Source organism: Rana temporaria, chromosome 10, assembly GCF_905171775.1.
Source record: "Rana temporaria chromosome 10, aRanTem1.1, whole genome shotgun sequence".
NCBI lineage: Eukaryota > Metazoa > Chordata > Amphibia > Anura > Ranidae > Rana > Rana temporaria.
The window spans coordinates 139,457,049-139,470,399 of record NC_053498.1 but is presented as its reverse complement, the minus strand read 5'-3'; the positions used below and the strand labels follow the sequence as shown (position 1 = coordinate 139,470,399).

The following is a 13,351-nucleotide window of genomic DNA, read 5'->3' as shown; positions in this document are numbered from 1 at the left end:
AATTGTCCGATGGAGCATAGAAAACGGTCAGATTTTCTGACGACAGCCTGTCATCACACAATTCCCTTTGGAAAATCAGATCGCGTGCACGAGGCTTAAGAGTTGCTTGAATCAGTGACACACACACACAAATACAAGTGTTAAAGAACAGATTTGTCACTCCAGTACGGACTGGTGGTTTCCAAAAATAAAAATCTGGTACTGATTTCATGCATTTCTGGCAGATGTAAAATTACCAATGCAACTCATCTCCCCTCTGCTGCCACCTGAAAGTTGGAAAACATCACATGTTGCAGATCAACACTGGAGTTGATTTAACAAAGGCTGGGTTGAGAACGCAGGGGCTCACAGCAGGAGTCCAGTGCGTCTCAGGCCCTAATTTTTGGCTGAATACGGACCTGAAACTGACAGAGACACACAGGGCTCCTTTGCAATTCGCAGGAGATGTGTGAACCGGCTCCATAGAGGGTCACTCACTATCTCCTGCTATGCAAATTAGATGCAGGAAAACCCGCATCCAATTTACAATAGTGTGAACCCAGCCTTAAAAAAAAAAAAAAAAGGTAAATAGTCTGTGCACTGCAAGTTGCTCTAGATCCGAGGGGAACATGCAAGGATACTACATTTTTGCTGCTTGCACATGATTGGATGATAGAAATCAGCAGAGCTTCTCTTCATTTCAGCGCAATTGCACTTGCAGTGCACAGTATAGATTTTCCTTTAGTAAATCAACATCATTGTTCCAAGAAGAGAGCACAGGTAGTATTAAACAACTAGAAATTGGTTCTGGAAAGGAAAGCAAACCCTCAAACTTGGAACAACATTTTCAACGACTGCCCCCAAAATAATGTTGAATTTTAGATAATGGGTCTGACCAACCAAACCGACATTCTGTTTCTTGGAAGAGGAGATTACCAACATGCCTTTATGTAGGTCTTGGGGACATCATGCTGAAACCCTCATAGCCAAGCTCCTTACCAGTTGCATTGATGGCAAGGAGGAGGCAGGTGTTAGGTCGGATATGGCAACCTGTCAGAATTGGTAACGGAAGTGACATTCCGTCGCTGCAATCTTGTTACACCCCACCATTGTATGGATACACAGAGAAGGGGGAAAGCGGACAGGTTGTTACACCCACCAGAGTTTTGCATTTTACACTTATATTTAACAGTAAAGCGAGTTTATATACTGAAATCCAGCACTTAGAACTAGGGTTGTCCCGATACTAGTATCGGGACCGATACAGAGCATTTGCGCGAGCACTTGTACTCGCACAAATGCTCCCGATGCTTCACCCGATACTTGGTCAGCGGGCAGAGGTTTTGAGCAGAGAGGACAGGCAGAGTTTGTGAGCGGAGAGGGCGGGTGTATGCTGCTCTCCCCCTCCGCGTCCCCCTCCTCCATGCTGTGTTCCCTTCCGTGATGCTGCCCCCCCCCCCCCCCCCGAGTGATGCTGCTGTACGCGCTCAGTGTCCCCTCCGTGATCCTGCTGTCCTCATCTATGCTCTGGGTCCCGTGTCCTCCTTCGTGATTGCTGCTGTCCCCCTCTGAGCTCTGTTTTCCCTCCATGTCCTCGTCAGGATGGAGAGCGACGGTAGGAGCCACTCAACCCGGCTCCTACCTGTTCTGAGTGAACAGAATCAGTTATCACTGTCTGTCCATTCACATAACTGAAACATCGTAACCCGTGTTTACGATGCTTCGGTTTATGACTGGAGAGAAGCCTCTGTCCCCTGTCCATTCATTCTAGCTGAGGCTGCAGAGAAAGGGACTGGGGAATCTGTCCTTAGTCCCCTTTCTCTGTCTCAAAGGCAAGATGTCAGGGGTCTGTTAAAGCGGTTCTCCACCCTAAAGTGGAGTCCCGCTGATCGCAACCCTCCCCCCCTCCGGTGTCACATTTGACACCTTTCAGGGGGGAAGGGGGTGCAGATACCTGTCTAATGACAGGTATTTGCACCCACTTCCGGCCACACGCTACGGGCAAAAGACGGGTTTTTCTGACTTCCCGTCTGTCGCCCGTTGTGTGCTGGGAACACTCGGCTCCCAGCACACAGCGTGTGAGCCAATCGGCGGGCGCAGCGTGACTTGCGCATGCGCCGTAGGGAACCGGGCAGTGAAGCCGCAGCGCTTCACTTCCTGGTTCCCTCAGCGTGGATGGCGGGGGGAGCAGCAGAGAGACGAGCGATCGCTCGTGCTCTGCTGCGATCAGCGCTGGACTCCAGGACAGGTAAGTGTCCTAATATTAAAAGTCAGCAGCTGCAGTATTTGTAGCTGCTGGCTTTTAATATTTTTTCCCCATGGCACATCCGCTTTAAGTGTCTGCTAAAACATTTAAAAAAAAAAAAGAAATTGCAATAAAAATATAAAATGAATTGTAACAAATAAAAACACACCGACACCATCCACCACCACCCCCCCCCTAAAAAAAAAAAATAATAATAATAATAATAATAATAATAATAATAATATACTGACATATGTGCCACTGTCACATGACATAAAAAAAAAAAAAAAAAAAAAACGATAATCGGTATCAGCGAGTACTTGAAATGTAGTATCGGTACTTGTACTCGATCTTAAAAAAGTGGTATCGGGACAACCCTATTTAGAACCCTGTCTGGACTATAATGATGTTGAATTTTAAAAGCAGCGGCAAGCCTGCTCATCTCACAGGTTTGCTAATCTGACAGAAGTCCGCTGCTTTTAAAATTCAACATCTAACCAGTCACATGGAGTTCCAAGTACTGTACATCAATATATAAACTCACTTTCCTGTTAAAAATAAGTGAACATTGCAAAAGTCCGGTGGGTGTAACAAGATGTCCGCTCCCCCCCCCCCCCCCCTTCTTATACTTACTATGGAGTAGTGCAGGGTATAGCAAGATGGCGGCGACGAAACGTCACTTCCGTTACCAATTCTGAAGGGTCACCGAATCCGACGAAACATAGGCATGTCAGCAGAAAAAGACTCCTAGGTAGGTAATAACAGAGCTGGGGGGGGGGGGGGGGGGTGGATCCCCAATCACTGGGACCAGCGAGTAAATTCACCCAAATGACTCCACCCATTAGGAGAATACTGGTTGGAATGATCCTCTTGATAGTGTTTCCCCAACCACATTTTCCCTGCATGCAGATTGTAGCAGGAAACAAGTTACATTTGCCTGCTGGGTGCAATCTTATTTATGTGGGATAATTCTTAATTTCTGAAGGATATCATGCAGTACTCTCTCCAACCAACAACAGGTCAATTCTTGAAATGTAACAGCTTCCCATCCAAACTACCCAAAATTATGTCTGCAAAAAATTCAAACTAAAGATATATCATGATCATGCTTTAATCTATCAAGTGCACCAAGGATAAATACAAAAAGATTAAATAATTTAAGTATAAATAAACAAACACCAAGATTTATAAGAATCACATATATTATTCTCTACATCTACTTCAATACTAGATAATAGATTTTGTGCCATTTGTAGTCATGATAAAAAAAAAAATTGTGCTCATTGCAAACAAAAATGAATACATAGGAATACAAAAATTTGACTACAGCCACGTGTTGTAGCTCGCTAAAGCACCAAAACTTGCAGAACCCCATTCAGTGATTAAGGGCTGTGCGTCACAATTCCCTACCCATCGTATTATTGCAAACTACAGATCTCAGTATACTTCAGGTGAAGCTCAAACATGAACGGCAGACATTTCCTATCTGTGGATGCCGCCATCAATGCACCAACTGTTCTGCAAAAATTAAAAAAGGCAAGTTCACCTTCGGGAACATGCAACATGTTCACACTGCTGCAGCCTCTCCCCGACTCACTGCCTCTCCCGACAGCGGGCTGAGGATCTTCTCCCTGAATGCAGTCACAATTTTTATTGTGGCCATGTGGGGGCTCCATCCTCACCGGGCCACATCATTCACAGGGGTCTTTGAATAGGAGAACTACAATTACCGGCAGCCTTTGCAGCTATTGGCTTGTAATACTTAATGAACTACCAGGGCACTGTTGTGCGTTCTAAATAGTTAATGGTTTCTTTCCGTCATGCAGCACCTGCCTGGCTGTACGAGCAGATGGCTTAAAGCGGAGTTCCACCCAAAAGTGGACCTTCGGCTTTAAAGCGGAGGTTCACCCAAAAGCAAACCTCCGCTTTTCGGAACCCCCCCCCCCCTCCGGTGTCACATTTGGCACCTTTCAGGGGAGAGGGGGTGCAGATACCTGTATAATACAGGCATTTGCATCACCTCCGGGTATAGACACCCACCGGAGTGCCGCCCCTTCGCGTCACACCCCCCCCCCGTTGTGTTCTGGGAAACACACGGCTCCCAGAACATATCGGGAACACATCGGGGACCAGCGAGGATGGCACAGCGCGACTTGCGCATGCGCAGTAGGGAACCAGGCAGCGAAGCCGCAGCGATTCGATTCCCTCACCGAGGATGGTGGCAGGTGAAGCCCAGAGCCGAGCGGCTGCTCGCCCTCGGCTGTCGAACTGGACAGGCAAGTGTCAATTTTTTTTAAAAGTCAGCAGCTGCAGTATTTGTAGCCGTTTTAAAAAAAAATAATTTCAGGTGAACCCCCGCTTTAAGTACTGTTTGCCCCCTTACATGCCACATTTGGCATGTCATTTTTTTTTGGGGGGGGGTGGGTGCTTGGTATTGAAGGGGACTTCCTGTCCCACTTCCTGGTTCCGCCTAGACGACTCTTCCTCTACCCTTAGGCTGCCCCTCCCTTTCTGCAATGTTCCCGGGATGCGACAGGTCCCAGAAGATTGCTTCTCCACAGTTCGCACATGCGCAGAGTGCGCCTAGCCGTGAAGCCGCAAGCTGTCACAGCCAGGTGCCCACAGTAACAATGGAGGTGCCGAGGAAGGGGAGAGGAGTGGGGCTCCGTGCGCCTCCTTCGCTGGTCTGTGGAACAGGTTAGTGTCTGTTTATTAAAAGTCAGCAGCTAAACTTTTTGCAGCCTGGAACTACGCTTTAACCTGACAGTTTGCAGGAGTCCTGCATTGTACCTGCGATCTGCTGTTCGCGGGTGCAATGCTTTGCAGGCTCCTAGTAAAGAAAAAAATATATATATTTTTTTTTACCTGCAAAAAGATGCGTTTCAATTTTTTTTTTACAAAGGTACACTATAAAAAAAAAAGGCAGCGATGCACAGCCATAAAAGGAGCTACTTTTAATCTGTGTAGTAAAAAAGTATTACAACTCAACTCTAAGATATGCTAAATCTATATTTTTTTACCAGATATTTTGCCAAGATTCTTTTATAAAGAAACAAGCTCACATTTAACTGGGATTATTCCATCACCTACAAGATAACGGCATTATAGTTACTTGAAATTGTACCTAGCTTATACTGAACTGTATGAAGGTCAGAATTTAATGACCTTTTAATTTATCAGCGATTATACAAAAATCTGAAAAGAAAGCGTTTCTAGTGAAAGCAGTCATACAGGAGCCAACCAGCAGGCAGATTTGGCCGTTTCAGCCCCGAGTAGCCATTACTGTGCAAATGTATGTGGCCAAATACTTCTGACCAAACCAGAAAATCCAGTCTGGTGTGGGTTTCACATGCACACAGCACAACACTTTCTGTAATCTTCAAACAGGTCAAGAAAGGTTGTTTAGAGTTTTGAATTGCTAAAGCTTAGTGTACTTTTAAGGGACTCTGAATGTGGGATCTAAGCACAAAAGGCCAGAACCCTCCACCCCCTTGTTATATTTACATAGTGGAAGACACAGCAAGAGGAGAGGAGGGCAACACCAGCAGAAAGTCTAAAATCTGGAGTCTGAGATACAAAGAACCAATGGATAAATGCTCATCAGTATCCACACAACCAAAATGTCAGTTTTGGACGGACACGGCAAGCTGGTTCGAATCTTGGCCAGTTGAGCAGGGACCGGCCGAGATTTGATCCATGTATGGGCTGGATAATTGTACCCAAGTCGATCCATCAATCGGACTTGGGTACAATCAACACATTGGCTTTTTAGCATGCGATTATTGCCATTTGCTATAGCCACTAGCAATAATCACGGTTCTTCAAGCAGGGACGGCTCCCCACACGGAGAACACAATAGCTCCCCGCAGGAGGTAGTCTCCCATCAACACCGCCTGTGTTGATGAGTGAATCAATCGATTTTCTTTCCTGCAACCGCAGGAATCGCTCCGTCTATGGCCTGCCCAAGACTGGTTTGTCAAACTTTGAAGCCCAATTTTATATTGTTTGGATTTTATGCAGCAAAATGTCAGGTCAAAAATGTATTTGAGGGGAAAAAAAAAAAAAAAAAAAAATTTAGTGTAAAGGTTATTTGTAGAAAATCATAACACAACACTTCAAGGTGATCTGATCACTTAGTATTATAATGGCACACATGGACGAAAGTTTGAAATTAAACTACCTAGTTCACCCCCTTCTATAGGCTACAAAATGAGGTTTTAGTCCTCAGAGCTAAATACAAAAAATAAAAAAAAGCTCGCTTAAAAAAGCATTACTCACAAATCACAAGAACTCACGATTCTCAATGGCTATTTATCATTGATTAAAATTCAGCTGCCTATGGATTTAAAGCGGGGGTTCACCCTTAGAGGGCACTTTTTCCCCTTAGCTTCCTGCTCGTTTTCTCTAGGGGAATCGGCTATTTGTATTAAAATATGTGCAGTACTTACCCGTTTTCGAGATGCATCTTCTTCCGTCGCTTCCGGGTATGGGCTTCGAGAATGGGCGTTCCTTCTTGATTGACAGTCTTCCGAGAGGCTTCCGACGGTCGCATCCATCGCGTCACGATTTTCCGAAAGAAGCCGAACGTCGGTGCGCAGGCGCAGTATAGAGCCGCACCGACGTTCGGCTTCTTTTGGCTACGAGTGACGCGATGGATGCGACCGTCGGAAGCCTCTCGGAAGAATGTCAATCAAGAAGGAACGCCCGCACCCGAAAACCCATACCCGGAAGCGACGGAAGAAGATGCAGCTCGAAAACGGGTAAGTACGGCTCATATTTTAATACAAATAGCCGATTCCCCTAGACCGAACGAGCAGGAATCTAGGGGAAGAAAAAAAAAATTTTTAGAAATGGGTGAACTCCCGCTTTAAGTAGCTGCGATGAACCTGTCTAAAGGGGTCGTCTCATCCCTGGAGGGCTTTAAAAAAAAAAAAAGTGTACATGTAGTTACCACAAGCTGCTGTTGCATCTATAAAAAAAAAGTAAAAAAAATATAATAAAAAAAATAAAAAAGCAGGTGCAAATACAAAACTTCGGTTTTTCTCTCCAACCGTCTCAGCGGCCACGAACCCGCAACCAGTGCTAGGATGAGTCAACTCATCCCAATCACACCTATTTATTGGCCGACCAGGCTACCCATAACACTAGGGCCAAAAAGCAAGATGGGAAGAGTACAAATAAAGTTTTTACAGCATTGCTGGGTTGCTTAACTGCACGGCCTGGGTGTTGGAGCTCCCATTACTCATTGAAGAGAAAACATAATTACCGTAAATACTCGACTATAACCTGACCCGAATATAAAGCTGAGGCACCCAATTTTACACAAAAAAACAAAACAACGTATTGACTCGAGTATAAGGCTAGGGTGTCCATGTGCATGCCTTCACTGTGCCCATGCCTAAACCTACGTTTAACATGGGAGTATATAGAAGGGGTGCCCGACTTTAAAAAAAATAAATAAATCGTCCCATGCTGTAGATCTCGGACAACAAACTCTGCACACTTGTAGAGGAAGAGTGGGGCTATAGGTGTGCCAAGTTTGGGGTCCAGGGGACTTACGGGGGGCCAGTACCAGGTCACCAAAATCCGGGAGATCATGCGCAAAAAGGTGACTTAAGTATAAGCCGAGGGGGGAATTTTCAGCACAAAAAAAAAAAAGTGCTGAAAAACTTGGCTTATACTCAAGTATATACGGTAAATGGAAAGGCAACTGTAGGTATAGGATATTGACTACTGGGGGGTGGTTTATGAACTTTAAGGCTGGGTTCACACCTCCTATGAATATGGCTCGCAGCAGGGGGTCCACAGTGTGTCCCCGTTCTCCGTTTCAGGGACGAATCCAGGCCCAATTTTTGTTTGGTTCCGTTTCAGGGCCGAATTCAAAGACACACAGCACTTCTGTGCAAGCCGCTCTGCAGCCGCAACGGAGATATGTGACCTGGCTCCATAGAGAGCTGGTCCTAATCTACTGTAATGTGAATTGGATGTGTGGAAATCCGCACCCAATTTCCATATGTGTGAACCCAGCCTAAAGTAAAGGTCTGGGGAAATACTTTATATATTAGTGGAAGAGTTGGAAACTACCAAGAGATTCACTGCTTGCCCGTGTCCATATTCTGAAGATTTCCCTCCTACTTCCTGTCCCAATGGCCAAGTTGCCACCTGGTCCAAGAAGCAAGGGAAAAAAAAAAAAATCTTCCCGATAAGGGTCACAGACAGAAGATCCTCAACTACAGGTACACTTTATTCAAACAAAATAGTAGTTTTTATAACTTTTATTTGTGCTCCTTCACTAAGTCCTCCTATTCCCTGGAAGAGGTTTCCATTACGTTCTGAAGTCCTTGAATCCTAGGCATAGAGTATACCAGAGCCAAGTGATTTATCAAGGCATTGGCTTTAAATCACCAACTAGGCAGGGAAATTTAAAGCCAAGAAAACAAAAAAAAAAAAAAAAGTCATAAAAAAAAGAAAGTAATCTAAAAATGCGGACAACCCCTTTAAAAAGGTGAATGACATTTCCTGAGAGGGGTCTCCTGATAAGGGCTATTCAGACAACCAATAGGAAGAGACGAGGAAGTGCAGGGAACCAGCCCAACATAAAACCAATAAAATGGCACTGAAGGTTTTGGCCGATTCTAATACTGAACCGCACAGAGATGACTGGAGGACAGTGATGGACGGGAGAGAGAAGAGAAGGAGTGGACAGATGTACAATGAACAGCTGACAGTGGGAAGTGTGATTTTCTGGTCCCAGGGTTCACTGTTCTTGATCTGACCTTCGTGGCCGCTGTCTCCGTTGACTTGTTGCATTCCGCGTGGCCACCGCAGAGGCAAAACCGACCAGGCAACACAAGGATGTTATGCCAAGCTTGGCAGTGTCGAGCCAGATTGGGGATTCGCTCAGAAGGTAGATTTCTGCTAGATAGATGCCCGTCACCAGTGTCCACAGGAAGGACGCACAAGCGTCAACTCGCCGCATCCTAAAACAAAAATACACAGAATTTATTATTATAATACACGATTTATATAGCGCCAACAGTTTACGCAGTGCTTTACAATGTATAGGGGGACAACACAATTACAGAACAGTTCAATACAAAAAAGGGAGGGCCGGCTCGTAGAGCTTACATTCCAAAATAAACCAGAGGCTTTAAATAGTGTAAAATCCTCTGGTCTGTATCAGCCTACAGCCCTGAGGATTTTAGACTATTTGGAGCCTTTGGTTTCTTTCCAGTGTTCATTTCCTGCCGAATCCCTTGAGTACCATCAGGAGAAGTGGAGTGACCCCGTGATGTGGAGAAAGGCCACGGCAGTGTTTTAAGCCATAGGCGTTCACCGAACCCCCCCCTGTAATAAGGAGTCAACTGGAGCTGGTAAGCAGTTACTACAGCTGGTGGTGGAGTCGCTGCGACACTATTGGTGATGGATGATGGACACGATCATGGAATTATTCACAACATAAAAGTGGGCTTGGTACATTTGAATCATTCATTTGGTCACATATATGGACTTTTATAATATTAGCGCAATTTTATTGTTTTTCTTATTTTGATTGTGTTGCACAAAATTGCTGCTTAAGTTTCTTTTAAAGCCTTATTCACACTTAGGGCCGTTCAGGTCCGTCTGTCACGGACCTGAACGGCCGCTCCATGCATTCCTATGGAGCGTCGGATGTCAGCAGAGACATGTCCGCTGACATCCGACCCGCTAAAAACAGACGTATGGGGGCCATGCGGATCGGGTAAGATCTGATGAAAACGGACATGCTGTCCGTTTTCATCAGATCGCTCCATAGGAGACAGCGGTGCCCGACAAGCCCCTCCCCGCTCAGTGAGCAGAGAGGAGCTTGTCATCCGTCGGCTCAGCGGAGATCTGCGGAGTGATCTCCCGCTGAGCTGGCGGACTCCGTAGCGACGGAGTCCGCAAAGTGTGAATGAGGCCTTAGGGACAGATGTTTAGTGCAGTTTTTCACTTTTTACATATTTTTAAAAACAGGCTAAGCAGGACAGGTAACAGGAGGGGGGCAGGGAGCATTTTTAAGCATAGTGAGGGTTCAATTGGAATTTCACTTTAGGTTTCAAATACAGAAGAGAAGGGTCCGAACCTCAGTTCACAGCTGGCTGTCCCCACTAGGATATTCTTCCCTCACTTCCTGTCTTAGTGACACTGTCAGACAGTGAAAAGGTCATCACCAGAACAGGAATTCACTCATCCAAAACAAACAAAATGAAAGCTTTAACTGTTGCAGGTCCCTTTAAAAATTAATAAAGTTTCAAAGCATATGGAAAGTGCCTTCATTCTAGAAGAACAAACACAGGCCTCATGTTGTGCACCACCTGAAAATTAAGCCCCACCATTTACCAGGCCAATGTGTCAGCCTTTACCAGCCACTGGGAAGCTGGCATTGGATTGCTAAATGTAAGAGGGCAGGGCTGAGTTAATGGTCAAAGTCTAAATAGAGATAAGGGGATCCCTAGTGTCAATGGAAATTATCTGGCATCAAAGTTACTTACAGGCACCACAAGTTGCCTTATTTAATAGAATAGCATGAAATCAGACTTTAGTTGTCATGTTGACCAAAATGTCTGGTTACTCTGTACCTACTGAACATACCTAAAATTTTGTTAAATAGAAAAAAAAAGCCAAGACTGACCTGAGTCGACCGGCTAAAACCATGGCGAAGACACAAGCCAAGAGACCCAAGACCACCAAGCCATCTTGATGGTTTCGCCCAAAATGCCATGCTTCGTTAATTCTCTCCAGCGTATGCTCGGGGAGGAGATCGAGGACCCCTTCCCAGAAAGTGGGCTGCCTCACATCTGGCTCGGAGGTGTTCCCGATGTGCGCTTCAAAGCGGGAAGTTTTTGTCAAGGAAGGAGGAAACAGATCCCTGGAACCCAACCAGGCTACAGAAACCAGGAAAACGCAGATGAGGAATGCCAGAAAGCGCAGGGCAATGACTGGCACAGGAACTCGCATACACGAGGAAGTGGAAAAACTCTGAAAGACACGAGAAGACATTAAATTAATAGGCATTGTGATGAGGATCAAAGAGGTTCCCCATCCACTCCCAATATTGAGGAAAGAGCACCTTCTCCTTAACAATGCAAGTCTTAATGAAAAGAACACCTTTTAAAGTTTTGTAGGGCTATATGCTAGTGGAAGACAATAGTGCAGGGCTCAAAATTTCAAGTCCTGAGCTACTAGCCGGGCCTCAAGAGTTACTCGCCACCAGTTGCCCCCACCTAATTCATACACTGCCCTGCACCTAAAACACGCCCTTGTAGATTATCTCATGGAATGACAATGTTTTATGCAGAATCAAGTTACAAAATTAAATATTACCAACAACAACTTTAACAAAATGGGACAGGGCACTGGGGGCAGACCAGAGGGACAGGGCACTGGGGGGCAGACCAGAGGGACAGGGCACTAGAACTGGGTCTCTTCCCCATTCTCTTGCTGTCTCCTCTGCAACTCCCATCCATCCTCTCTCTCTCCCCCATTCATCTCATCATCAGGAGCCTGTGTGTGCGGCTCCACGCTTGCATGTCCCCACTTCCCTCTTTTATTCAGGCTGGCAGAGAGGAGAGGAGCTGCAGCACAGCGGGAGGGAGTACAATCCAGCGCTGAGATCCACACAACTGCACAGCCATTGACACCATAGCACAGCGCACACTGACAGCACACAGCAAGACCAGTCTGTTCACAGTGCTTAGGCTAAACTGTTGGACACTTACATAGAGCACAAGGAGAAGAAAAATGCACAAACTAGAAGGCTGCCGCTCTCATGTCAGGGCAACTTTCAGTGAGTGCTGCACCGGAGTGGTAATTTTTGCAATCCTCCACCTCACTCATTACTTTCTGCTCTCCAGCTACATTGGTCGGAGCCCGGGGGAGGGGGGCAGGCTCAGAGAGGTCATACTGTTAGGTCCCATGGCTTAATGAGAATTGTAAGGAGAGCACCTGTGTACTGCTCTGCCTGAGCGTGGCTCAACAGACTACTTTTCCCGAGCATGCACCTTTCCTCTTCGGCCGCCAATCTCATCGGGACTCTAAGTGTAGGCACAGATTGGAGGGAGATTGGTCATGCAGCCCTGTCATCACTCGCCCCCAGCTTAAATCCACTCGCCAAATGCTAGCAGGCGAGTGGAAATTTTGAGGGCTGCAATAGTGTATTGTGACGTTGGGATAATGGTCAAGCAACCACACAGCATGCGCTGTTGTCCATGCCATTCAGGGGCAGGACAGAACCCCGATGACCAGTCCAGCGTCGGCAGTGCCGACTCGGCACATACCACCGTTTCCAGCGCTAAAGAACACGTTTTTTTTCTTGCTGGTCAAACCTTATGGCGGGTTTCCAAAATGTTTACATCTCATGATTTATAAACAACCTCCTGTCCGCCTACCTGTACATAACCTTTGTCCACCTCCCTTCGTTTCAGTTGGTGGTTCAGCATGATCGCCCTCAGCTGCCGGTTTTGGTGTTTGATATAAAATTCAACAGCAGTCTGGCATGGCCGGCAGAGTTTGTACATCTGTTCCAAGTGATGTTTGTACACCTCAATCTCTTCATCATATCGATCCTGTGAAAAATAGAGATATCGGCTTAGCATCCCAAATCTAATCATGGCTGACCTCATTGCAAACAATACATTTCAAGGGGTTGGGGGGGGGGGGGGGGAACTGATCAAAAAAAAAAAAACACTTTATATCTGGATTATGCATATTTTTAATACAAGAAAGCAATAATTTGGTTAAGGCCAGTAAATCCTTTATGTTATCAGAAACTTAAGTCAAAACACAGGATTGAAAGCATCTCCATCAAACAAACAAATGGCCTTTATCCCCCGACGAGCACAATTGTTATCTATGCCATGGTTAAATTAAATGACACATGTTCATGGTATCTCTTCAAGTTTCAGGCTACCACCCTACTAATAGACAGCAGGTTATAGGACAATCTACCTCTGACACATTCCATAATGGTTGGATTAAAGATGATGTCACCCCCAGCATTTCATACTCCTGATATGTGCCTGTATGAATAAGTATCCTGCTCTCTTTGTATGGTTTCCTTTGTGTGGAATACCTGGTGTTCCTGCCAGTCCCTCTGGGTTTCCACTA

At 45.7% G+C, this 13,351-nt stretch overlaps 1 protein-coding gene across 1 annotated transcript in view; it reads right to left on the bottom strand.

Annotated features, from left to right (window-relative positions):
• TMEM201 (transmembrane protein 201) overlaps positions 1 to 13,351 on the bottom strand; it is a 62,651-nt gene that overhangs the window by 26,384 nt on the left and 22,916 nt on the right. Inside the window, exons 4-6 of the mRNA XM_040326397.1 lie at positions 12,634 to 12,810; positions 10,878 to 11,224; positions 9,001 to 9,204 (exon numbers count right to left, since the gene is read on the bottom strand). Of these exons, the coding sequence (XP_040182331.1) occupies positions 9,001 to 9,204; positions 10,878 to 11,224; positions 12,634 to 12,810 (728 nt within the window). The remainder of the gene's footprint in view (positions 1 to 9,000; positions 9,205 to 10,877; positions 11,225 to 12,633; positions 12,811 to 13,351) is intronic.